Here is a 27,618-nt window from a genome sequence, read left to right as displayed (position 1 = left end):
GAGAGAGAGAGAGAGTGGGTAGAGAGAGTGGGTAAGGAGGGGGGTAAAGTGCTTGGGTGATCAGATTGCTGAGAGGGCAATAGTGGCAGAGATGTAGGGGAGGCAGAAAGGAGGAGGAGCAGGCTGGTTGATGAGGTGGGATGGGGTGATGGGGTGATGAAAGTAAGGAGGGACGAAAGAAGGGAGCTGGCAGCTTCCTGGGCAATGTTCCACCAATGCATCAATGCACTGCAGCCACACCCCAACACACACACACAATGTCAATATCTACTCCCACACACACAGCAGCATGTTCCATCTGTTGCAGCTATCAGTGAAGATCGCAATAGTTCTACTGTAACACAATGCACATATTTTACACGCCCAGAAAATGGAAAACAAAATTGTAAAAAGAATAAAACAAACCAGATTTTGCATGATTTACATGGTGTATTGCATTATATGGTGAGTGGGTGGCTCCTGTAGCTAAATGTAGAGATGCCCCAGTGGAGATAATGTGGAGACTGTCAGAGAAAGTGCTGTTTGCTAGACAGTAAAAATAAAGCTTGCCGAATCAGTTGGTGTGTGTCTGTGAGTGGAAATGTCAATCATGACATTTTCCACAGTGACAACAATGAGTGGTGATTCAGTGACAATTACATAGACTGTCTTTCCTACAAATTCCCTCCGGTGCTGTACATGTAGTGCTTGAACATTACAGAGCAAAAAATGAATACACACAAACCAATGTTCTGTTTGCTCAGGTCAAAAATCACATGTCTGTGTTTTCTCCAAAAATTAGAAAATGCTGTAGAAGTGACATTAGTTATGATTATACCACATTCATTTCACAATTATCTATGGATACAGATCCTCTATCGCTTCCAGTAATGGGCCTCTGTGTCAGAAACATGATGTATGTTAATATATTTGTGTCGGACTGACCGTGTCTCCATACATGGACCCCTTTTTCTTAACCAATCGGTGGACCGGACAACAGCCGGCATGGTGTGTGATCAGAGACTAATTGGTTTGAGGTTCTTGGCTTTCGGAAATGTTATATAAAAAATATGTAACCTTTGTTCTATAAGACGGTTCACTGACTTTACTGTGGTAAGGTTGTCTCCATATATTGTAGAAAATATATTCTACTTTAACCCTTGAGTGTTTGTGCCTATGCATGTCTGTTGGGTGGTTCAGTTCCATTTCCAGCACAATGCCATCAAAGATTCCAGTAAGTTCCAGATCTGATGTTTGAATGAGAAAAATATATTTTTTTTTAGAAGAGGCCACTTGAGTAAAATCTGTAGGATTTACTGAGCACCTTCAATCTGATCTATCATTCATAGCAAGTCACAGCAGATTGAGGTCTAACAGGTTTCTTGTTTCTTCCTGGGAGCCACGCTGGAGGTGCTGTTTTGGTTTAGGCAGTAGAATGACAATAAATCCAGGTTGAGTCTAGTAAAACCTTCCAGACAGGACTGATGAAAAGTGGCAGAATTCCTTCAATCTATGGCAGTAGCAGGGTCGCACATGTACAAACGCTGCCACAGTTTTCATCATAACTAATGGGAAACACTGCTTTGACGAGTCAAGATAGGGTTTTAGCCTTGGGCTGAGGTATGCACTCTCAGATACATAGTGACCCAGAGACACAACCAACCACGATGCATTCTTTGGACAGGAAACAGTGAGTCTACACAAATGAAAGAGTGACGAAGCTTCAGGAATCTACTCATCATGTGGTTACTGTTAAGGAAATGTCAGACACAAGTTGGTTATTGTGATTGAGACAAAATTTCAGTCTTGGTTATAAAGCCTCAATCAGAGGTGGGATCATTATTTTAGTCTCACTTCTTTCTAATCAAGTACCAAGTCCAGTGTAGAGTCTTAAACTTTGAGTTTTGGGACTCCACACCTCTGGAATCCTTAGTATAAATGACACCATTGTACTGTAAGTCATTTAATTCCTGGGCAAGAAGTTCTTCCAGCGTGGGATAAACGTTCCTCAGTCCCAGAGGTAATAATCACCAATCACCAGACTCCCCTGGTAGTGCTAATGTCCTGTGGAGGGCCTTATCTCTGCAATTATTAATAATCACTGAACATCCTGAAGAAAAATTGGTCCCATTTGATCTAAACTCGCAACAGTGTGGGCTGGATCTAAATTGGTCTGCAGGCCAAACAAGAAACAAGAGCTACAGAACAGAGTGACCTGTCAGACTGGGAAGGAGAAATAAATAACTGGAGAGCTGCTCGGCCAAGTTCACTTCGCTCCAATAGCCCTGGTTACATGGAAGAGAGGAGTCAACTCCAGACTGAGCGTCTGGACCATTTAGATGAGGATTACAATGTGATCTTGAACTATGTGCTTGGACACTAAATCCTCAGACCACCTTGTAATGTTTAATAGCATTTACCGCGGGGTCAGAGGAAAATGTCACAAGGTTTTGAACCATATAGCAGATTCCAAGTCCTATTTTGTATTCGCTGAGATGGACTGGATTCTGGTTGATTTTAAAGTTCAAAAGGTAAAAAAAAAACACTAACTGGTAGAAACAGGCTCAAAAAGTAAATTATCCCAAGATCCTAAAATCTAAATTACAATGTTTTCAAGGAATTCACCAATCCGAAAATAAACTAGAATTACCAGACTCATATGAGGTCACCGTGAACTTTGACCAGTGAAACTAATCATTTCAACTTGGAGTCCAAATGAGAAATTTCCAACAAACAAACTTGAGATCTCATGTACAAAAGGCTGTTTAATGAGGACACCGTGACTTTGATCTTTTGACCTTTAACCACCAAAAATCTCTCTCTCAAGGCGATCTTGAGCGTAAGAATTGAAGGGACAAAAATCCCCAAAACACATTGTCTGGTTGATTCGCTCACCTGTCGTCCTGGACTTTCTGCTGGTTGAAGCGGACATGGAAGTCTCTGAGCTCGTCTATAAGTCCTGCAGACAGCATCTCATCTACACGAGCGTCCAACCGCTTGTCTAGAGCTGAAGGAGGAACAGAGAGGGAGAAAAATACCAAAAAAATAAGACGGACACACTTAAATGCTTTTTTCACGCTGGACAGGAGCTCCTATATAAATATCGTCACTTCTCTTGTTTGCATAGATAGAAATGGATACATCCTTTCTCCTTACCTTTCATGTCAGCATGCAGCCAGAAAATGCAGGGGTCTGGGTACCTCAGTGGTCCCCCCAGCCCATTGCCTCCCTCCTGCCCCCTCTGCTCCTCCAGCCAGTGGCTATGGGGGATACCCGTCTCCTTGTGGATTTGAAGGCTCCTGTAGATAAACACAAGCAAACTATGTCAAGGTTAAATTAAACCCTCAGTTGTGTTTCCCACTGGAACAGACTAAACAATTGTTTTCAGATATTTTTTTAGATTGATAGAAATTCCTATTGTTTCCATCATAGACTAGATAACAATCCATTCAATCCAATGTAAATGAAAAGCTCCAATGTCCCCTCTGAGGCACAAATTAAGAAACGTCTTTGTAAAGTTTCAAAATAGCATAAATGTCAAGTCAAAAATGATATGAAAACCATGATGAACAAAAAACAAGCATTTTTTTTTTTTTAATCACCAGCACAGTTACGTGTTATCTTCTAAAATGTTGAGATTTAAATCCAACCCAGATTCTTGAGTGGTGCGTGGTTGCACTTTGAGGGCATAATGAAAAGATGACTCCTGTCCGCGCCTGACAACTGGGAGAACAGGGTAACCTAACCTGCTCACACTAAAGACCAGAGTGCACCGACTGCTACTCATCAAGCTGTGAGTGGTGTGTGTGTGTGTTTGTGTGTCGTGTACTGTGACTGTCAGCCTGAGACAGAACATTAGCTATTCAGGGCCTCATACAACACAGGAGAAAACTGAAAACACTGTGGTGCACACACGTTCACACAAAGACACAGCCACAAACACTACATGCCATATTATCCCAAAGATAAAAAGGGCAGTTTGACATATCCACTCATTACCTCTACCAGAATAAACTAAACAACAGATTCCCATGGAATTTTGTGGACTAGTGGGGAATGACCCAAGGAAGAGACCAATAAATCCTGGTGTGGCTCCAGGAATTTCTCCTAATCTCTTTAACACTGCAAGAAGTTTTTAACATTGCTTCTCATAGAATAATTTATGAGTGTGTGCAATTTAGTGCAGATACAAATAAAAATACAGATCAGGTGAAATAAATGTGGTTTCATAAAAGGACTGTTGGGCCTTGGTGGCAGTATACACTATCAGTGCCATTCTAGTAAAAATACTTCTAAATTAGATGCACTTGCTGAAAAAAATAATAGCTTGAAAAATAGTTTCCCCTTAAATACAAGAACTAATATGGAGGTTTTACCTTTTGTGAAATTAGTGGCCTAAATTAGTTATTTGAACTAAAGCGATGTGGTTGTATTTTTCTCAGCAGCCATGACTATCGTTTAGGAGAAGACAGCAACAAATTTCTAAATTAGGGGGCCGCATCCTTTGGATCAATTAGGTCAAACCAATTTAAAAGCTCCTCCAAATGTGTCCTTCAACCAATGAGCTATGGAGGCTCCACCGGGTGGATCCTTCCCAGCCAAACATATCACATGACTCGTGGCGAAAACATCAGAAGAATTCATTTTTTTAATGTTAGTAACGTTAAAAACGCATCTGTTCAATGTTCTCAATCAACCAAATAGTGTTTTCTAATGTAACCTTGTTGCTAGGCAACAGCTGTAAGGGCAGCACAAGCTAGTGATGCAATACGTAGACCAGGCCATCTCATTTCGATTGAATGCATGTCCGTTGGAGGATGTAGCCGATGTCGGGTCGGGTCGATGATGAGACACAGCTATAGAAGCAACAAAGATATTACCTGGCAATCTTGCGTTTGTCGTTGGGGTGCAACATGGCAGCCATTTTGGGGTCCACCTCCGCCAGTTGTTTGTGTAACTCAGATCCTCCCAGTTTTTCCAGCTCCAACTTCCTGTTTGGGGTTCCATCTCCTCCATCACCTGAATCTTCGTTCTCCTGCTGTTAGAGTATTTAATTTAGAAATTATTGAATCTGCCTTTAAATACCTAAACTTCTCAATCTTTAAAACCTGAATACATCCTTTTCATAACGGTGCTTTGGGTTAGAAATGACAAGAATATAAATAGAATCTGTCAGACTTTTATTACAGTACCCCAAAGCACTGAAAGCTCCATATATTGTGGTGCAGTTTGGTGGCTTAGTGACGCACACAGGACAAGGGATGAAGGGACGTGTGTTTGTGTTGTACTCACCCCTGTATCCAGCAAGACTTTCCACAGCAGAGACTCAATGTAATAATTTGTTCCTCCAACAACGATCGGCAGTGTGTTGCTGACGTGCATTTTATCTATGTTGAGCTTGTTAAGGAAGAAACTGATCTGCATTTTAAAATCACACATTTTATTTAAAAGAATTAAAAGTTTTGAAATAACCTGCTTTTTGGTGGCATTCAAGCCTTAATGGCATATGAACAAGTACAGCTGGTTCTCATTCAGTGACTGTTAGAGGCTGCCACTCACAAGTACTCAGGTTATTTGTGTCTACGGTACGTTTTCAAAGAAGCTGCTTTAATGGTTTTATATTTTATAAAATTCACGAAAATAGTGAAAATCCAGATGAGCGAGAACATATAATTTTTTGCCTCTTTGATATGAATGTTCCTGCTTAAAATAAAGCATTCAAATAATAGCAAACATTCAAGTGCACTGACAAACTGAACAAAACACTAAAACATTTAAAAAGGAAACTTGGCTTTAGTAAGAATACAAAATTTGTCTTGGAAAGACAATGTAGAAAAACAGAAAATTGAATATATGACAAGGATAAGTAAAGAAAATACAGAAAATCAGTAGAAACCTGAACATGCTGGAGGTGTCCTTTAATGATTCCAACAGCATGTGGAACATAGCGTTATAGTCACAGCAGAAATAAAATAAGTAATGTGTATGTACATGTGTGAATGGTTCTGAATGCTCATGTATATTCATATGGACAGTAAGTCTCACTCTGAGCCAAAAAGAAGCACTTGAAAAACATCCAAACCCAAGGAGATCTCTGCTTTGTTTTTAAATGACTGTACTCGTCTTTTTTTGGTTTTGATTTAAGCTTCTGTTGTCCTGTTACCGACCCATACCCTTCATTTTTTACTGCATTTGTTAGTTAGTCCATATGTACCACAATTGGTGGCTAAAGAGTTAGAGAAAATAAAAAAGTCAGAACAGTGGCAGACGAAAACATCACATCTGTGCAATGAAAGGACTGTAACTATCCTCAAATGAATACATGAAACTAACATTTTTACATTGTTTTTAATCGTCTCAAGTTTGACTGGGGCCAATATTCTGGGAACGTGGTTTGAAATGTCTGTACCACTTAATGTCTCATAGTGTGTTATTTGAATAAATGTGCCAGGCCAAAGATGGAGAGAAGAATATGACAGTTTTACAAAAAGAGTAAAGTTTAGAGATGAGTATAAACAATGACTTTGTGCAGAACATCTTGTGGACAACAAGAGGGGCCTGAAATCACTGCAATAATGAACAGAACTTTTGTCAACACTGGTCTTATTACATGTCAATATCAGTCACACACCTCTAAATCTGACAAAACAACATTAATAATAAAGCAAAAAAAAAAAACCTGACTGGTCACACACAGACAGAGCCTACGTGCCACACCATTTTCCTTTGTCTCTCTTTCTCTATTGCATCTTCACTCTTCTCGCACCTCTTCTTTCTCCCGTCCCTCTAGTCACCCACCCTCTCTGCTCAGGGATAATTAAATAACCACTCAAACAAGATAAAGCCCCATCAGCCTTTCTCACTCACCTCCCCTCACTGTCTCCCTAGCACGCACGCACGCACACACACAAACACACAGGGCTGCATCACTGTGTTTGAGTGCAGGCAAAACAAGAGATGGAAATAGCACAAAGATCCCTGACAAGCAGTGAGCAAAACTGAGCGAAGGGAAAAGAAAGAGTGCTGGAAGAATGAAAGCAATAAAAGAGAAAGAGAGGATGAGGAGTTCAGGAGGGAGTTTACGTGATTGACATGTTGAGTGACACACACACACGAATCCATTCTTTTTCCCCCTCTATCATCATCTGTTCCAGGCTTTGCAATTCAAAACCCTCCACATCACATCCATCCCTTTAATCTGTATTCATCTCTTTCCATTTCTCCTTCTTCCCACCAGCAGACTCGCGCTACACTGAGCCTATTCTTGGAGCTACCGCATCCCCTCGCCACACTGGTGTGTGTATGTGCATTCCATCCTGATCTATTTATACCGCCTCTAGTTATCGCCTTCCCTCTCCACATCTGTGTGACGGCCGGTGTCTGCATGAGGGTGTGACTGCCCAAAGAGTGTGAGAGTGTGTGTGAGAGTGTGTGTGTGTGTGTGTGTGTGTGTGTGTGTGTGTGTGTGTGTGTGTGTGTGTGTGTGTGTGTGTGTGTGTGCGTGAGAGTGTGTGTGCGCGCAGACAGAGACTCCTTTATAAATATCAACTCCAGTGATCTCTCTCTCTTCTCATTTTCAGTGCAACATCTGCAGAGAGAAACGCTGACAAAACGAGGCCATATATTCTGCACACACACACAATTAGTGAAGCTACATTCAGACTGCAAGCCTCAGTGCTGAATTCTTATTGTTTTCTAGATCCTTTTTTTTTAATGTTACTGTTCATATTATCTTTTAAAATGTGGCCAGTATCAGACTCCAATGCGAACTGGTCATGGCCATGATGTGACCTGCATGTGCGGAACAACAACAAGACGTCACACGCAGCACGACTGGGTTTTTTCCTGCTGTTACCACTTGAAGAAGTGACAGGGGTGGTAGTAATGCGTGGAAAGGTGTTTATGAGAAAATATTGTTTCTCTGTTTTCACATCATTTGCTGAAAAGGATATTAGAGGCAGAGCTTTATTCTTGAAGTCCACCACCGTGTAGCTGCTAACAAGCGGGTCCACGAAACTGATCATGTGGTGTCTGCACTGGGAGAGCTCCTCAGCCGTCACTTTATTGGTGATGATGTCCAGGCCCTGATACACCTGAGGATGACAAAACAGAAACCAATTAATAAAGAGGCAAATGAGTGAATCAGAAAAAGAAATGCTTCACAGGCAGGTAGAACAGTTGAATATACATGACAGTAAATACAGGAGGTAATAATAGTAGATGACTGCAAACAAAGCCCCAAAGTCTATAATGATATGCTCTGAGAGTAAGACAGTACCGGGAATGATTTGTCCGAGAAAGAATAACCTCTTGGTCAACACTGTAAAACATTGTGGTCAGGAAAATTGAATAAATGTTAGTGATAGAGTGTGCACAAGAGTGTGTGTCAGTGTCAGAATCTGGCTGTTATAGAGAGAGGAGCGACGTTGGTCATCCTTGACAGATGAGACAACTCTGAGCATTCCTGCAAATGATGATACACGCCTCCACTGTTCATTTGACATCACCCAGTGACGGGGCAGGCTCGATGTATCAGCTGGGTGTCATACAGTCAGTTTTTCATTCTCATACACACACAACAATCTGCGGTTAACGTCCTGGGCTGGAAAACCGCTGTCAGGCTTTTATTTTGAAGTGGCTGAGATTATAATAACCAGTTGTTAACACATTTAAGAATTTCTTTAGTTCAGTTCTGTTGGTGGATCAGGTTTAAGTATAGCAAGGGATGAAATGATGAATTAAAGACCACGCCAGCGCAACAATATGTTGTTGATAGCCAATTATAAACATCTCCCCTCATTTATCATGTGAATACACCTCTGCAGCCCTGTCTCCTGCTGAGCATCTGTGTGTAGTCTACAATCAACCATTCAAAGTATGTGTGTGGCTCAGAGAGAGAGAGTTGCCAGGAAAACTTTATGAAATCCCTCTGAGTCAGAAATTTCCCATACACTTTAGAGGACTGTAACTTCTGATTGGATTGAGCCTTGATTTTTTGGGGGGGAAAAAATCTTGGTGAAGCGCTCTATTGTTCAATAATTCAGAGTTGGAATATAGACCCTTTAATCGTAAGCACTCGACTGTTGGGACTGAAGCACACTCCCCAAATGAACACACAAGTATTATCTTTACAGCATGAGAGGATGAGCGAATGAAGTCACTCAAATCTTGAGCTTAATTTTTTACCTCAGTGAAAATGATGATAATATAAAGATAATAAATGTGATGGGGTTTTATAACGTTTCTATTCTTTCTGGTGTTCCGGTTGGGATGGTTGTTACAAGTTGACTACACTACTTCCAATAAGCTCAGTCCGGGAACACTCATGCAGCAGACTCCTAGAACTAGATTCCCCCTCAAATGACAGGAAGAGAGACTGACATTGCTAATAAAATCTTTATAGATTTTTTTTACAGTCCACTGACACCCACTGCCACAGCGCACCCTGACCACAGTACACAACTGTATGTGCACGGTGTCTATGGAGCGTTCAATGTCTTAAAACTGTGCAGTCACAGAGACTTCAACAAAGACATGGAGACTCCAGGAATTAGGAAATGCCAGTCAACAGGGTGTGTGGAAAGTCATCAAAGTCCAAATGTGATGGTGTCTGGCACATCATACATTATATTCCATTTTATACCCTGATCCTAATGACTCCATTTTTTCCTTACCAGGTTCTAAACATGCAGTGAATTGTTGTAAGGAAGAGTGAGGCTGCGGTTATGCTTGACAGATCATTCAATGCGTGCGCGAGCTGTGACATCGACACATGATGACAAGGTGCAACGCTGCCACTCAGAAGACGAAACACAAACAAATCAGTTTTCCATGCACAGCTCAACTAAGTCCACTTACAGAGTTAATTTTGGGCCTTATCACACGTGTTTGGACGGTAAAAGATATTTTTTTATACTTTTCACTCTCTGTCAGTAATCCACAGCTCCTCTCTCTATCATCCGCGCTGCACACTGCCGACCGAATCGAACCAAATCTCCAGCCGTCACCCCCGGCTCTCCATACATAATCTAAGTTTACAAATTCTGTTGCTTTTACGAAGTCTGAGTTTACGCATGCATTCGATCACACTGTTTGTGTGTGTGTGTGTGTGTAAGCGTGTGTGGCAGTCTGTGTGTCAGTGAAAGAGAAAGAAGTGAGCAGCGGAGGCAGTGTCATAGAGAGACTATGCAATTCTTTTATAGAAATCACTTTGCAGGATTTTTGCGCATTTTAGTTCAGCCTGTAAATAGCTAAAACAATTTTAATCAACCTTATCCCTGACTGATCCAAACGTTTACATTCAGTAATCTACTTTTTAAGTATTTATCATTGAAAAAATAAACTTTGTTTCAGACAAAGCAGGGGAACTTAACCAAATTCAGACCTGCACAGATTAACTGTATTATATAGAGAACAATGTTTGATCACACAGGTCTTCAGAAAGTTCCACTCGATCGTATTTTATGTTTTAAAACATGACTAGGTGCAACTGACACTAGTTTGCATTAATGTTCAATTGCAAGAAATACAAAAGCATTCTGAGATGCTGAGCTACATGCCTGTTAAGTTGCCTGCTTTTGTCTGTGTTTGCAATTGTGTGCTGCAAAATCTAGAGCTAAAAGAAATAAATGAGTTCAATTTTTTCCACTTCTGGTTCCCACTTCACAAAGTCAATGGGTATTTTTGATGTGTGTTTGGTTAGATGTCTGAAATAAGGTCTGTGGTTAACACAAGTGTAAGAGTATTTTCACACTCTACTCCCTGCAGCAAAGGAAAATACATCAGTAAATACCCCACTCCAGATTTCCTTGAAAGCTTGCAAGTGGTTTCTAACAGAGACTGATGAGAACATTAAATGTCATCACACCAAACAAAAACAGATCCACTCACAAGTTCACTTTTACACCCACATTGTGATTACACTTGCACCAAATTAAATTACAGGTTGGGAGCTTAGTGGTAGTTACTATGAAGTCATGAGGCAGTGATGTAGTTTGTTTATAACCTCACATGAGCTTTAAAAAATCATAGAATCATGAATATTGTGTTCACTAAAGAAGATTATATTGCTGAAAGAAAGAAAAAACTTGTTTTTTGTTTAGGAAGCATTTTGTGGTGCAAGTCAAGACCACATCCTCTCGAATACACCCTGACTTTGTTATCAAGCATCTTCCAGTCATCTAAATCTTATACTTCAAAGCAACACTGTTTAACTCTACATACATGCACTGGGTAATTAGTGTAACTGTGCGCTAGTTATTGATCGTATCCTTGGAGACAGTGTGTGTGGGTTGCGTGTACTTCGCCAAATGTTCTTCAGCACCACAGCACGCCGAAAGTGTGGAGCACGGCAGGGCGGAACAACCCAGCCTGGTGAATTATTCACTGCTTCTCTGCACGACACCACTGTCAGACGAGGGAGGGAGGGATGGATAGATGGATGGATGGATGGATGGATGGAGAACAACAGTGTGGGAGAGGATGAGAGAGAAGAGGACATAAGAGCACACAGAGAACAGGATGCTCCCTGACAAATTTGCACACACTATCCAGCACAACCATCCTTCCTCTCTCTTGACTGCTCTCCCACAAACACGCACCCACCCCCACCCCCACACAGAATACAGAAATATGGTGAGAGAAAGCCAGATAGAGATGCTAAGAAACAGAGAGTGATATCGCGTGTGTGTGTGAAAGACGTATTAAAAGAGCGCAAGCCACTGAGTAAGGGTCATGTGTCTCTCATTCAGAGCCACACACCTCTGACATTAACACACTTGCTCCCCACACTGTGGGAAGACAAAGGCTCTCTTTATAACATACACTCACAACTTTTCAGAAGTTTACAAAACCCCCACCGCGTGGCCCATTGAGTCTTGGAGTTTCAGTCCCATCATATGACCTTCATCAAAAGATGGAAATGCCCAGTTTTCATGGAATTGCAGACTAATTCAAGTTCACACTTTTCTGAGCACTTTAAAAGGCTTTGAAAATCTAGATTTTAGGACAACCAGGCAAACTCCATCTACCAAAGAAAGCTGTTATGTGATACGACTGAAAGCTATGGAACTAAATGGACCTCATGATGAGATTATGTCAACTGCTGTGTCTAAGGACAATGACTAAAGTCCATAAAAAGGCAAAATTACATTCTTGTGTCTTTTGTTTTGTTAGGTTTTACCATTGCATGTCTAATATTATCTGTTGTTATTTTTACTCTTTTCAATTTTCATCCTTTTTTTCCCAGAGGAAAGCTGAGTGGGGAGTGGCAGTCTCTTCTATCGTTCCTCCCCCCTCCTGCCAGTGAGAACAAGCAGCTAATCGTTATGTAACCACTCCCTAATGTACATTTAGGTGTTCTCGTGTGAGAGAGTAACAAAACATACTGTGATGGTTTTGCTTTCGCCTTAACCAAGACAACGCAAAAGACTTCAGGTGTGTAAATCTGAAAAAAAATTAAAAGTGACTTTAGTGGAAGAGGTGAAGAGAAAAATGCTTTGAGGGGAAGCTGCAAATGAGAGGGAAGATGAGAAATAAATTAAGCCTCAGAGTAGAGGTGGAGGAAATGAGCTACAAATTGCTGTGATGTTACAGCTCACAGGAATCAGATAAAAATCAACACAACTTATCATGTTTACGTGTGAAAGAAGATGTCACAATAAAGGAGGAGGGTGGGCGAGTAACTGAGCGTTTTCTTCAGTAAGATTCTGAAAGATTCAATAACTAAAAGGATCTGCATCAGTATTATAAAGGCTCATTTATGCTCAACGTTACATATGCATATAGAAACAGACAGATCCATAGATCCATATTCTTTATGCTACAACAATAAAATGACGAGACAGAGCAGAACCAGGCGTCTACACGATGTTACTTCACCTGAAGGAAAAATTTATTAGTAGTGATTTGAGTTGTTTGGTTGCAGTTAATAGTGGTCATTTTTCATTCTATCTGAAGACCAAACAAGGAATTGCACTTAGCAGTTTTAATGAACAATGAGCTATGCACAAGATTTGTAGGAGGACAGATATTTTTACAGGCAGCTCTAAACTACAAAGAGATGAAACCATAAATGTTCCAGTCTTAGGCTACATCCACACTCCACAAGTTTTCTATTGAAAATGCATTGACTGCTACGGGTACACTTGGCGTCCTCAGTACTTTAGAGTTTAGAAAGGATGCTGTCTCCATTTTAGTTTGAAAACTCTGAGGTGTAGACTGTAGTAGTGTTGGATGTAGCCTCCATGTGTTGTCACATTTTTACCAATAAAAAAAAAAGACATTAAAAGGAGCATTTTCTGGAAGGTTTTTGAAAATACGAGGGCATTTTTTTGCAACTTTGCTCATCACACTCAGCTTATTGCAAATGTCATAATTCCCATTAATACACTTGAATGGAAGCCCGGCGAATGTGGGTTCAGCTGCCTACTCTATCCTGTCCTGCTTTCAAATGGATGTGAATGGGTGAGAACTGCGGTGACGGTGTGGCTGGTGTGCAAGAAGAGAGGAATGTCTATGTGTGAGTGTGAGAGTGAGACAATGAGCTCAGTGTTCGAGCTCTACGGAGCCTGCAGCCGGCAGGCCTGCCTGGCCAACCTCGCCCTGCACGAGACAGCTGTTCCTCTGCCACATAAATAAGGACAGAGGGGGAGGTCATGGCAAAAAGAAAGGAGGGCAAGAGAGATAGAGGAGTGAGGGGGAAAAAAGAAAGAGACGGAGAGAACAAACACTCATTGAGACATATAATAAGATTCAGAGAAAGCCAAAAAAGGAGATGAAGCAGACCTTGGAGTGTTGTGTTACACTGATGTAACAGTGATGCTGATCCAGTGGTATCAGTGCCAACAATGTACCTAATTAATTGGCCAAACAAATCTAAACCAAAGAGACTTTGTGAGCCAATGAAACATAAAGCTTTTATCGATACGAGGCCACACCCTGTATGTTCCGGTGGAAAAAGGATCACTGGTACTTTGTATCAGACAATAATCCGAGTTTGAGAATTAGAATCGGAGAAAGATAATGGTCTGATTGGCCCATTGGCTAAGCAGCTGTGGCTCAAGAGGTAGAGCAGGTTGCCAATTGACCACAATGTTGGTGCCTGCACATAGAAGCGCTCTATGAATGTGTGTGAACGGATAAATGTCACATGTACTGTACAGCACTTTGAGGGACTGTAAAATATAATAAATTAAATAGATAAATACTGACCATTTCCATTAATTAGTAGGATCATTTTCAGCTCCCTCAAATTTGCCCTTGACTTGTGACATTTACATGAACAATTCAATGGTGTAAAAAGCCGACATGCTGAGAGCCGTGATCACAAACAATAGCCGGGTCAGTTGTTGTAGGTCAGCCCTGGTGCAGAGAGGAAGACTGAACAATTTGTCCTTAGTCTGACCCCTGGACACAGCCCGACAGACAAACTGTAAGCTGGCTCTACATTTATATCCTCCTCTCTGAATCCCTTTCTTCCACCTTTCTGCCTTTATGTTTTTTTCTCCCCCCCCCCTCTATCCTTCCCACTCAAGGCAGCATCCTTCAACAATTTATCCCTCCATCCTCCTCTCTCTTCCCTCTGTGGGGAATGGCCCAGTAATGCCAGACTAATAAATCATTCATGGCTTTGCACCCCCACCCCCCACCCACCCTTCCTCTTCCTCGTCCACCATCCTGCCATCCTCCTCTCCCTCGCCACTTTACAGTAGCGGTGACCGCATCACCACACCCGCAGACTGCGCACAAACGCTAGTGCACGCAAACACACAGACACATACATGCAACAGAAATAACAGTTCATCAGCTCTGTTTTTTGGCTTGCTCCTACACAGGCTTAGATCACTTAAAAAGATGCATCATAAATCGTATGTGGGAGGCGGCAGCATCACCTCAGTTACAATACAAACAGATACGTCAAAGCCCAGACAGGTCATAGCCACACCAGACAGATAGAGAGACAGAGGGAGGAGGAGACAGAGAGAGAGAGAGAGAGACGAAGAGATATGCACAGAAAGAGAGAGAGGAGGAGGGATGACTGAGAGCGTATTAGAGGGATATAACACATAGCTGCACAGTTTTTGAATGTGGGATGTGTTTAATACGTAGATTGCAGTTGATGCAAGTGTGTGTGTGTGTGTGTGTGTGTGTGTGTGTGTGTGTGTGTGTGTGTGTGTGTGTGTGTGTGTGTGTGTGTGTGTGTGTGTGCGTGTGTGTGTGTGTGTGTGTGTGTGTGGCTGATAATAAGCACAACCTTTAAGCGTCAGAACAGTTAAAGCATGACCATCAAATTTACAACTTAAAAATGAGCTCTTTCCTCCTTGATTCTAATTTAATGGCGCTACAAGGACCAGTGTGACAGCTTCCATACTGTCAGTGCACGTTTCTCACATTCACCAGTAAATGAATAAGCCTTACAAATGTTCTGCCTTCTCAGAACTTGCTGTGCTCATGCTCCCTTTACGACAGCTTCTTCTTTCATACACGCATGAAGCAGAGGTCACTGGCCACCAATACTTCCAATAGTTCCACAAACTAATGCACCCTAATGGTCTATGCTTGTGCATGACCTGTTAAATTGCCCTTTAGGGCCTCTGATGGCCCCTTTAGTAAATTACTCCAAAGACCTGCCAACACACAGGCCCACCCCCTTTTTACACCCTGTACTAAAACAATTTTATTTTGTTAAAAGTTAGCACATTACAAATCTGCTCATGCACAAAAACCATAATCGGCACAACCTTTGCTTAAAGAGTGGAAAATGTTGGGTGATTCAAATCTTTTAGTATTAAATAAATTGCTCTGGTGATTTTGTGTGATTTAGCCGATTAACTCACAATTGAATACTCACTCTGCATTACTGATGAAAGGTCTTGTAATGATCCATACAACGTTATACAAAAGTTTCAGTTTTTCTTTAAAACTCTTACCAATGCGATTCAGAACACCAGAGAGAGCTAAATATCTGATATTTGACTTCTACTTTGTTCATAAATGCAACTGAATCTATATTAAAACAAACATTACAGAATCTTAATACTTACTTAATCCGCACTGTAAGAAACGCATCGTACTGTACCATAAAGTAGCTGCTGTGTATCGTCCTTAGCTAAAGCACACAGAATCACCTGTATGGGCAGTGAGACAGGGAGCTGAACATTTCACTACAGTGATGTACACAAGGCAGCGTATATGAACGATGAACACGGCTTTGAGCACACTGATCTAATGTTTCAGTCTGAGCATGAATCACCACTGAAGTGCACTCACTCTATCCTTACTGTCACAGCTTGTGTCAACCGCCTCTCATTACCAATAATGCCTTGCAAGCGTTGTCGGTGAGCAGCAGCTTAATAAATCACCCTCTCCTGAGGTCACACTTTAACAAATGATATCAGCCCATCAAAAGCTCAGATTCAAATAATCAGTGCAGCAGTAACCTGTGACCTTAATGTGGTACCAAAAAACATATCTCAAGTTGTTACCCTTGACTGTAGGCTTTTAATATTGAATTAATAAATTATATAAATCCTTATACCACTTGGTTTGAAGCCAGAGGAGTTACAGTTATTGCTTATATAGTAAAAACATAAAATTTGCCCCACTGTTTCCATGTCAGCGAATATATATGCAGATACCGATGTGTTTGTAAATCTCATATAAAAACTGTACAAGAAAAAGATCATGAGGAAATGAAATGTAAAAGGGCAGTGAGTGCAGTTAAATTTAGTAAAGGATGTGATGTACTGTACTACTAACCCAGTTCTGGATTCATCTCTTCATCTCATATGGTGCACAGAAACCACCGATTCTGTGTGTAAGACTTTCAATAATTATTCATGTTAGACTTGTGGATACCAAGTGAGATCATTTTACTGTGGGTGACAAATTTAAATTGGACAAAGATGCTCACTTTTTCCCATAATTCAAACTTCTCTGGAGTGAAAGACCCGTGACAGTTTAGCTGGAAGCCTCTGACGGACCCCCTGTTGTTCCTCAGACCCCAGTTTGGAAGCCATGGGGGTTTACACTACTTTGGCAGAGCCTCATTCAATGACAGTACAGCACAGCACTGTGTGTGTGTGTGCCATAGATAGCATGTTCTTTTAATGAGTGAATAATATCCCCTTGCATGTCCAATGAACTGTGGGTTGGGGGCATGGGCCAGGGGCAGGAGGAGAGAGGGGGATCGATGATAACACAATAGGAGTGTTAGGGAGTGTGGGAACCAATTCTCCGCGGGACAATGGACACTTCCCAGTGGCCACAGCGTGCCCATTCACCATCAGCTGCTGGGCTGGCGTAGCGCGGAGCTGAATATGCACCAGCTCAGCACAATGCTGCTTTCTCCCAAACAAGACCAGACTGTTTCCTATCCCAAAGACAACACAGGCCAGCTCTAGCCTATACACAGCCTCGTTCTCACATAAGCAGTCTCTTTCTCACTCACTCTGTGTCTACACGTCTCTGTCGCCATCACACGCACCAACAAGAGGGTAGCAACAGGTCTGCGGGGACAGGCTGGAGCTGCTGTGCTGCAACTAGGCCACTGTTTCTCTCCACCAGAGCTGCTGCTGGTTGAGATATTCTGGGCTGACATGTTATTAGCGTAACCCAGTTTACCCAGTACCAGGTGACTGCTGGAAGAATTGCTCCCCACAGGGACACACACTCTCAAGGACAATTCACACTAAGTGGCAGGAAGGTGGTGCTGAGGCAGGAGAAATAAACCTGCAGTCGGTGAAACCAAACCACTACCGGACACAGATTTGGATCAACTGAAGGGTGTGTTTGTCTATGTGTGTGTGTGTGAGTGCATGTGACATTATGCGGCTCTAAGGTGACCCAGACTCAAACCAGTATCCAACCTTGTCTTTGTGTACGCGCCCTCTGGTTGCTGTGGCAACAGAGCCTGAGAACCACAAGGGAAAGCAGAGCTGAGCAAGAGAAGAGTGAGGTGATGCAAGCATGACAGTTTTAACACACACACACACAGACACAGACACAGACACAGACACACACACACACACACACACACACACACACACACACACACACACACACACACAAACACACACACACTTGCATCAACTGCAATCTACGTATTAAACACATCCCAAAAAGTCATGCTGAGGCCCATTTTATAAAAGTTGTATTTAACATTTGTCAGTATCTACAGGGTTTTTTTCTTAAATAACACTAATGATCATTCAAATCTCTCTGTGCAACATCTGCAGTTCATGTTACACACTTTTATCAAAGTATCACTACACAACTACCACCTGATGCCATTCTGCAGAAACATTTTTTTAATTGCATTTTTGATTGCAAATTAGTCATCTAGTCATCTATAACCATAAATGTTTTAGTGTTATCTTATTTATTTTTCATGCTGTATATTGTATCAGAAATGCTTAGTGTTCTGTTTATAATGTATAAAATCCACACATTTGTCTGAGTAGTATCAACTGTTTTGAACACATTTTTCATGTAAGATTGACAATTAAACGTTGTTTTCAAACAAGAAAAATCGCACCTTAAAGGTTCAGTGTGTAGAATTTAGTGTCATCTAGTGGTGAAGTTGCATGTTGCAGCTGAACACCCCTCACCTCACCCTCCCCTTCCAAACATGAAAGGGAACCTGTGGTAGCCTTCAGTTGACATAAAATCTAAAAAGGTGTTTAGTTTGTCCTTTTCGGGCGACTGTAAAGAACATGGCGTGCTCCGTTGAGAGGACCCACTCCTGATATAAAAATAAAGGATTGAAATACAAAGGACCCATTCCAGGGTAGAGGAAACAACAATTTGTACAATTAAGATGAAAATCACAAGTGAAAACATCACCAGGATTATTTTATGTTACATTTCTATCAATAGAACCCTTTCACCTAAATCTTACACACTGAACCTTTAAGCTTCATATTAATCATACTTATACCTATACACAGATCAGTCACTTTACTGCCAATATATGCTCTTTACACTCTCGCTAGCTTGACTTGTGTTAACTTACATTTGATCAAATACCTCTTCTGCTTGTATTAATATTTTTTTACATAGTTGCTTATTTATTTTTTATATATTTTCCTTTGCAAATCTTTACAACAGACACAATTTGATTAGAGGATGAAACTTTGAATCTAAACTTCTTATGGGATTCATGTTGACAATACAAATCACAGCCTTAAAGCTGATCCATATCATAAGAGATGTGAGTATCAGAGCAGCTGGGACATTTACAAAGACACATGCGAGGGACACTCAGTGGAGGACTCATTAATAGTTGATCTGACTTGTTTAATGTGCACAGACTTCTCTTATGTGTGTATTCTGAGATAAGTCACTGTACTGTTACCTCATGTGACTGCATTGCATCTGAGCTGATCTCAGAAAGTCTGTTGCGTGTAGTTGTTTGGATCATGTGTGCGGTTGATGTTCAGCTGTCACGTCCCTGCAGCCTCCTGTAGGCCGTTTGGACTCATGCCCCATGAGATCAGTGGTGTTAGGTGCTGGATACGACTCGTGCAGTCTGTGTGTGTGATGAACATTTACTCTGGTGTGTTAGTGACGCAGTGATATTTAGACTTCCTGTAATCTGCATTACTGCGACTACAAATCACACGTTGAACTCGCTTTATATCAACCATCGGAGTCATCCAGAGCACGGTGGCTGCCATGTCAAGGTCTCCCTGCGCCTTTCCCTCGTGTCACGGCTCCTACCTGCATGGAGTCGGCGCTGATTATTTCCCCCCGGAGCCGCTTTCCAATCTCCATCGCCAGCTTGGATTTGCCGGTGCCGGTGGCTCCCAAAATCACCACCAAAGCCGGGGCCGTCGCTCTCCGAACAGCGGCCTGCACGCTGCGAGTGGACGCCGCCATGATGCCGCTGCCTTGTGACGTCGCCGCGCATGCGCAGCCGGAGCAGAATCAAGAGGTGGGCTCTGTTACCAGGCAACAGGCAGCCGTTACTGAGGCAACTTGTGGAGGAAGCAAAGGGGCGGGTCATTCGTTTTCAGACGAGATAGATTGTTTTTATCTTCATGATGCACATCACGCTCTGATTGGCTCCTGCTGCTTCACCTTCAGTTTGACTAGATTAAAACCAGTAGAGTTAAAAAAAAATAGAAAATCGGCCAATAAGATGTCAGAACACTTTCCTTGTTGCTGCATTTGTGACCACTTCAGATGGTGGATAACATTTACAATGTGTGCTAACAGGAAAGACTGCAGAGTGAGGAGTTGGTATGGTTTCTATGGAAACTGTCTGAGCTCTGCAGCTGCCAGCAAAGATGCTTGTTGCCATGGCAAAGATGCCAGGATGTGTTACATTGGAGGCTGCTCAGAACAAATGGCGGAGGGGGGAGATGTGCACTCACTCATACAGGTGGATTTTTATGGGAAGCAAATGAGAACAAAACAACGAGACTGGCACTCTGATGTTGGGATTTGAATGTTCTAAATGTATTTAGGAAATAACACATGGATGTGTACCATCTCATTTGATGTAGCGAGATAAGGATTATTATTCTTGTGCGTGTGTGTGAAAAGGGACAAACAGAGACGACAAAGCATTTTAATTTATGATGTCAAACCATGAAATTTATTAATTTTCTGACTTACTCTTCATACATAGAGGCTTATGAGGTACAGAAAAAACAAAGTGCTGAGACAAGGCTCCAAAAATCACCATAACTCCCAAAGTATAGCAAACAATGTCCACTGCTACCAAACGAATAAGATTAAAAAAAAAAAAATACAGGGCAGACCACTGCTGAAGGGTGCACCCTATTGTAAAAAAAATTAATAAATCAGGGCTACTGGTGGTTTGTGCTGAATTAAGTAGCGGTGTTTTTGAAAGAAGAGGAAAGAGTGAAATTTTAATGATGATATCACGAACCAAGTACATGGATCCTTTGAACAAATCTTCTCATCTCTAAGGGTGGTTTCTGAGGTTATGCTATATACACACGCACACATTTAAAGTTTGATTCTCCTCAAGAACAGTCTAGGGGCTTTTCGCAAGAGCTACAGATGACAGGGTTTCCTGAGTACTGACAAGAGCAGGGGAGTACGATGCTACTCGCTGTGATAGAGTCATTTACAGTACTAGCTCCAGAGCTACAGTGTTCTGTTGCATGGCTTATGGGACAATAGGAAGCACCAGGCTTTCAAAAAAGAGCAGAGAAAGCAGTAACATTAAGGTCACTAAAGGCTACATAGAGACAGAAGTTTAATCGGTAGATCCTCTTAAGCAGCCCACCACGCCAGATTTACGAGAGCACTACGGTTACAGTGAGTCCAGGAGCTTTCAGGTGCTCTCCAATCCAGACGGAGAGCCAGAGAAAGCACCTTACTCACCAATTTTCAGCACATAATCCACCAGTAGAGCCCCTGCCAGCTACATAACAAAAAATAGTAATTAGCACACACTGAAACACAACTCGGTAGGAAAATATAGTATAAAACTTTTTGTCAACTCTCGACTTATACAAATAAAGACACCCAGAAGGACAGAAAAAGTATTGAAAACAAGTAGGCATTTTAAAAAAAAGAAAATTGTGTGACAAAGTGGCTAGTGTGATCAATGTTCAGTGAGTGTTTTATTTTGACTCTTTTTTTTTTTCTCATAATCATTTTTTTTAACAAAAATAGAAGCTTTGAGTTATCTTTGAAAAGCCAGCAAGCCTGGCCCTGGTGTCAGTTACACAAGGCCCAAACAAAAACTAGGATGAATAGTAGACAGCTCTGGTTTTGGTTTGGAAGGGACTGTACAGTAAGGGTACTATATACATAACATCCAACAGTATAGTCTAAATACATTGAAAGGCTTCTAAAGGCATCACATCAAATGCAGAAAACAAAAAAGGAAATGTACTGTTGGAACTCAGTGGGCTTCATCTCAAAGCAAAAGTTGGCATCTCTGACATACAGATTAAATTTAAGCTGCTCTCTAAGAGTTTCTTTTGGTTAATTAACTCAAGCGGACATTCACCCTTTGGCTGGTCTCCATCACGCAACAATACGAGTGTGAAATCTACATTTTCACACATTTTTTTGCAGATTGTTGCTTGAAAAATATGATGAATCTCAAAACAATGCCTGCATGGCAACATGTTGTTTTCATTTTCTCCAAATACTGCTACACAACAGGCGGTTACTGTGGGCAAAAGTGCTGCTGGCAAAAAAAAAAACTCAACAAGTGGGGTCAGTGGCAGGCACAGACATCAGGACTTAACCTGAGCTATTTCAGGAGGTGTTGGGCATACCGTGTCCATCCAGTTGTAATGTTACTGTTGCATGGGTCAGTACAGTCCCACTAAAGCCCCCTACATCTCCATTATCAGCAGGAATAAAGATAGAAACGACCTGCCAATGGGGGGGCAGAGGAAAGAAAAAGTATCAGCAGGGAAGAGGTTAGATGCTACAGAGAATGAGGGGAAATTGATGGTAAATGGAAAACAAGATAACAAAGCACACGTTTGAAGGAGAAAGAACATCTAGGGGGCTCTTCAGATTGAGAGAAAGAGGAGACGTGGCAACAACTATCACAGGGAGATGTCAGACCAGACCATGCAGCAGTTAAACAGCACAGATGCAGCAACTAGAAGCTGTTGGGTTCACAGCAGACCTTCCAGTAGCAAGCAAAAGAACATTATCATTAAGGGGGAAAATACCACTTTGACAAATCTACACTGAAATTATTCATCTGCCCATAAGATTCCTCATTAGATCGATCCCTAGCTTGCTGTCCACACCGGCTTGTGGCCTTGTCAATCACTCAGTAGCTAATGTGCAAACCACAAAAATAGAAAACAGAAGACAAAACAAAAACAAATATCCACCCGCACTATTCCAAAAGTGACAAACTCAAAGTGAACATTAGTGTCTTTTCTCCTTCATGTAGTCCCATTGAGTTCTGTGAGTGTAGGTGTGTGGTGACGGCCTGGCACTCAGGAGCGTTTGAGCTGCGCCAGCCTCTGCAGCAGCTGCAGTTGCCTGGCTTTCAGATGCTTCCTCTCCTGAGTCTTCTGTCGCTCGCTGGCGTGCAGCTGCTGCAGGTACTCCGTGGCTCGCGTCAGGATCGCTACCTTGGGCGTCTTGGGGCAGTCCGCCAAGCCTGGGATCTCGTCCCGCAGTGACAGGAAACGCGAGCGCAGGTCGTTCCGTCGCTTGCGCTCGAGGAAGTTGTGCGCTTTGCGCTTGTCTGTGTCCTCGCAGTCGGAGGACTGGGGGCTGGAGAGGTGGGAGAAGAAGTGGGGCTTTGAGGGGGAGCTTTGGGGATGGGAGGAAGAAGAGGAGGGAGAGGAGGAGGGAGGGGATGAAGGCGACATGGAGGAGGTAGGAGAGGAGGCGCAGAAGTTTGGCGACTCGGACCTCAACCCGGCCGAGGTTACATGAGACTTTCTGTCTAAGTTCAGAGGGGTGTGGCCGGGCCGGGGCTGGTGGTAGTGAGGGTTCTGGTGGGGCGGGGTTGCCTGGGTGGAGGCCTCCTGCCGGACCCTCTTGCGAGGAGGTTCTGCTGGCGTGGGGAGACTGTCTGGGGATGGGGCAGCGTAGTTGTGCTGCTGTTGGTGGATGGAGATGTGGAAACGCTTCATGCCAGGGTCAAGGGGGTCAGCCCGCACCGTTATGGTCACGGGTTTACGGGTATTGACCAGTCGACGAGGTTTTCGCTGCTGTTGCTTGTGCTCCACCGTCACCACGTCGATCTCCTCTTCATCCTCATCCTTGTCATCTTCATCATCTGAAAGAGCAAAAGAAAACTATTAGAGAAAATGTTTTACTAGAGGAAAAGAAAACATGTGGTTTAGATATTGGGCATTTAAAGAGCGTGTCCTGCCACTGGATAGTAGCTCTCTCTGGCCCTCTGACTCCTAAACACTTTAACTGCTTCTGTAAAAATGAAAAGCACACTACCTCATGAAACCTGCGTGATCTCACACACACCAAAATACACACTCTCACTAATGCTGTGAGGTCCTCACTGCAGTGGAAAGTCTCTCTATTCATTCATGTGGAGGACGAGTGGCAAGAGATGGAGCAGGTTAAAAAGCACCAAGGTGAAAACTAAAACAAGCTGACTAATATTCACACATTTAATAAACCATTTGCTGCTGTATTTGGTGGAGGTGGGCGTATAAAACATAAGGAAAGATCTTATCGACTTCGTTCCCGCCAGCTGACGAGAGTCTTGGGAGGATTTCAATGCTTTTGTGAAGTCACTTTTTAAAGTAACTGAACCTCCTTCGACTGCTCAGAAAGTGAAATCTCTGCATGAATAGCACAATAAAGAGGGGATAGATAAAGGGGTGTGGAGGGGGGGGTGCCTGTCTATTATTTTCAACAGCATTTATATTACAAAAGATAACATCTCACATTACCACGCATACGGAACAAGTTGCCCTACAGAGGCTCTTTACTGGGGATTAAGCAGAGGTTGATTTCTTATGATTTGCTCATTCTCCTCTTCTTCAGAGCCCACACTATATGCCTTGTTAAATACTGCCTCACGTCAAAGAATTCTGCAGGCCCAGCCGACCTCCTAAACGGCTAATCCCGCTCTATTCACAGTGCCCGGCTGGCTGGGACCAAATCCACCCACTGACACAATTGGCGATGCAGCCTGTTGAGTGGAGGAATGCAGCAACAAGTTCCCTTTGTGACATTCCGAGCACCATTATGCATGGTCCCAGCTCAACATCACATGGCAGCCTACATACTGAAACCAATCATATGGGTTCACAGAGGGGAAAATGGAAACAAGTAGGTCTGGGTGCAGGGGAAATGTAGAGTAAAAAGGGTTGCCTTTCTTTTCCTCTCCTTCCCCCTCCTGGTTACATAAAGAAAGTTCCCAATAATGTGCAACTTTCATAATTGTAATGCTGTCATCTTGGAGGCAGGGGGTGTGGAGAGAATATTGTTCTCATAAGTCAAACTGGAGGAACAGGGAGAGGTAGCAGCTGGTCTGCTGGAGCCCTGCCAGGCAGCAGATGTTTCAATGGGCGTGTCACTCTCTGGGCTGGAAGCATGTGTTGAATGCACCAAGGTAACGCAATGCAGTCATGTGCCATGCCAGCCCTCACTGCCAGAGAGGGGCCAACCACAGCAAAAATGCTGACTGCAGGAGACAGGAATGCCACCACATACCACCAGAACCCCAGTGCAAGAATGCTAAATGTAACAAATCACAGGGACACAGAGGAGGATATAAGAAGGCAGCTCACTCCATCAAACTAGAAGTCACAGAAAAGCTGGACACATGGTTCACACCATGTGTATTTAATCTGTTACTGACCTGATGAGTCGGTGTGAGACTCGGAACCGGAGGACACTTGTTTCTTGCATCCCCCGGTTAACGGGAAAGTGAGCACCGCAGCGGGGTCCACACAGTCCGCCGCCAAGCCGCTGAGGGCTGGCGTGTCGGCGGGGCCACACTGCATCCTCCCCGGGGACGCGACTGCAGACGCGGCTGCGACTTTCGCGGTGGCCGCCACTGCCGCCGCCGTCCCGGGACAGGAGGCGCAGCGCTCCGCCACAACTCTCTCCAGCTGCTGGCCGGCCGAGAAGCCGCTCCACATGCAGTCCTGGATGATGATGGAGCTCAGGTTCCCGAAGGAGTCGTTGGTCGCGGTCAGCTTGAAGGGCAGCTCCTGCTGCTGCTCGTCCTCCTGCCCCAGGACCTGTGAGAACCACTCCAGCTTGTCCCCGAGAGACGGGCACAGCATCCCGACCCGGCTCGACCCTTCGACCGCCCGCACTGGGGACATGGGCGGGGTCGGCACTAGCTCGAATTTCTTCCATATGTCCTCGCTGGGCGCCGTGGACTTGAAGAAATCCTCGTCCGGGTCGTGGTCGTCGTAGAAATAGTGCTGGTAGTGGTCGAGGTGGTCCATGTCCCAGCTTTCATAACGAGGCGCGGCGGAGCTAATGCCCGGCATGGGGTCTGCAGGCTGGCGGCTGGAGGGGGGCGTGGTGGGGGTGAATCACTCCCTGTTCCCTCGGTCTGCGGAGGATAGAGAGCCAACATGAGAACTGAGCACAGTAATCCCCAGAGTGGCACATACAAACAGCTCTGTGCGTAAATACAGCGCAGTTAAAGTTAAACTACTTTGTGTTGCAGCGGAGAAGTTCAAGTTTCGCAACAGTGTTTTATTACATAACAGTGTTTTAGTAGCTTGCTCCACTGTGACACGGGGGGGGGGGGGGGGGGGGGGGTGACTGCTCAGCACAAAGCACAGGGTGATTAAATTAGACGGAAATAGATTAATTGGATGGACAGGTATCCCCAGTCCTGTCTTGTCCGGTGCCAATGAACCTGCTCAGAAAGAAAAGAGGAGTCTGTGTAGAGTAGTGTTTGAGGCTCCTCCTCGGTTCAACTCCGTATCAAGCTCAAAGAAATCAGCTGCGACAGAGGAGGAGAGAGGAGAAAAAGCGCAGGTCGTTTAATTAACTGAAATCTGCGTAAAACCAAATCACTCCAAGCGCATGAACAGTAAAAACTCTCCTCCCGGGCTTGTGCAGTAACATCCTCGCATGGGGGAACTTTCTGCAAAATAAGAGACAATTAAAAAAATAGTTTTACCTGCTGCTGAAAGTGAGAAACCTGCCTGCGCCCTCATAGATCCGCGATTTTTACGCGTCCACAATTACGCAGCGCGCACAACGATTCTTGAAATACGCGAGTTTTTTTTCCTCCGCCTTCCTCTTCAGTGGTGGAATTGAGGTTAATGAGTCTGTTCAGTCGCAGAGGGGCTGCACACACACAGAGACAGGGCTCCTCCTGTGGTCACTTTTCTTTGCAGACTGCTGCACTATGTGATCCAGGAGAAGGAGAGTTGGCTGTTATGCATAAAAGGCGGGTCGTAGTAGTGGAGCCACACCTACTGTTTAAAGGCGCAGCTCACAAAAAAATAGGGATGAGGGAGACGCAGAGGGAGAGTTATGAGAGAGAGGGGGGAGGAGGAGGAGGGGGTTATGTGACACTGATTTCATAAGATGACACTGTTCTGCTTTTGCAATAATTATGCAGACATGATAACAACGTGCATCTCTGTGTGTGTGTGTGTGTGTGTGTGCATGTAGGTGGGGAGGGGGCTTCAACCACACTTATGCAATAGCACCAGCACCTGTGTGTATAATTATCATGCAGCATTACTGATGTGTGAGCGTGTGTGTGTGTGTGTGTGTGTGTGTGTGTGAGTGTTTCTATCTTCAGGACCTTTTCTAGCACAAGCTCTGACCTTGTCAGGACCATTACACCTCATGGCGACTGAAGCTGAATGAGCTAAGATATCATTTCTGAGATCCCGATTAAGGTTAAGATGTGAATAGTGCTTAGGTTATGGTTAGGTATGAACTGGTCATGGTTAAAGTTGGGGACATGGTTTCGGTTAGGCTGTCTGTAATGAATCAGTCTAATAACTCCATAATTCTCTGTCTGTCTGCTGATGGAAAACTTATTGTGAATTATAAGTGCCTCAAGGAAGTGCAGTATGGAATTTGGTGAGATTTGGAAGCAGGATATGTTCATGACATTACAATATGAATAAACAGGCCAACAGCGCTCTGGCACAGTGGCGGCTGAGATTCATCAATATAAGATGTCGATCAACAGCCTCTTCGCGACAATGGCAACGAGAA

General features: G+C 43.3%; 2 protein-coding genes across 3 annotated transcripts in view; both read right to left on the bottom strand.

Moving 5' to 3' along the window:
* trit1 (tRNA isopentenyltransferase 1) overlaps window positions 1-19,920 on the bottom strand; it is a 33,927-nt gene extending 14,007 nt beyond the window's left edge. The window contains exons 1-6 of one of the 2 annotated variants that reach the window (XM_069515877.1): window positions 19,699-19,920; window positions 7,932-8,072; window positions 5,272-5,370; window positions 4,860-5,014; window positions 3,136-3,278; window positions 2,875-2,986 (exon numbers count right to left, since the gene is read on the bottom strand). In XM_069515877.1, the coding sequence (XP_069371978.1) occupies window positions 2,875-2,986; window positions 3,136-3,278; window positions 4,860-5,014; window positions 5,272-5,370; window positions 7,932-8,072; window positions 19,699-19,857 (809 nt within the window). In that variant the 5' untranslated portion in view covers window positions 19,858-19,920. Of the gene's footprint in view, window positions 1-2,874; window positions 2,987-3,135; window positions 3,279-4,859; window positions 5,018-5,271; window positions 5,371-7,931; window positions 8,073-19,698 lie in introns of both variants that reach the window. The other variant, XM_020090343.2, reaches the window with a different exon arrangement.
* A 629-nt stretch (window positions 19,921-20,549) lies between these two features.
* On the bottom strand, window positions 20,550-26,889 carry myclb (MYCL proto-oncogene, bHLH transcription factor b). The gene is made up of 3 exons (XM_020090846.2): window positions 26,561-26,889; window positions 25,274-25,981; window positions 20,550-23,722 (listed from the first exon to the last, which is right to left on the bottom strand). Exons 2-3 carry the CDS (start codon window positions 25,914-25,916, stop codon window positions 22,929-22,931), a joined length of 1,437 nt encoding a protein of 478 aa, XP_019946405.1. The 5' UTR covers window positions 25,917-25,981; window positions 26,561-26,889; the 3' UTR covers window positions 20,550-22,928.
* Between the last annotated feature and the right edge of the window lie 729 nt (window positions 26,890-27,618).

The sequence above is a fragment of the Paralichthys olivaceus genome, chromosome 20, assembly GCF_024713975.1.
Source record: "Paralichthys olivaceus isolate ysfri-2021 chromosome 20, ASM2471397v2, whole genome shotgun sequence".
Lineage (NCBI taxonomy): Eukaryota > Metazoa > Chordata > Actinopteri > Pleuronectiformes > Paralichthyidae > Paralichthys > Paralichthys olivaceus.
This window is presented reverse-complemented; position numbering and strand designations above follow the sequence as displayed.

Coding starts and splice junctions, on each gene's coding strand:
- myclb (XM_020090846.2), bottom strand. CDS start 25,916: ATGCCGGGCATTAGCTCCGCCGCGCCTCGTTATGAAAGCTGGGACATG. Junction 23,723..25,273: donor GTCTCACACCGACTCATCAG/GTCAGTAACAGA, acceptor TTGCTCTTTCAG/ATGATGAAGATGACAAGGAT.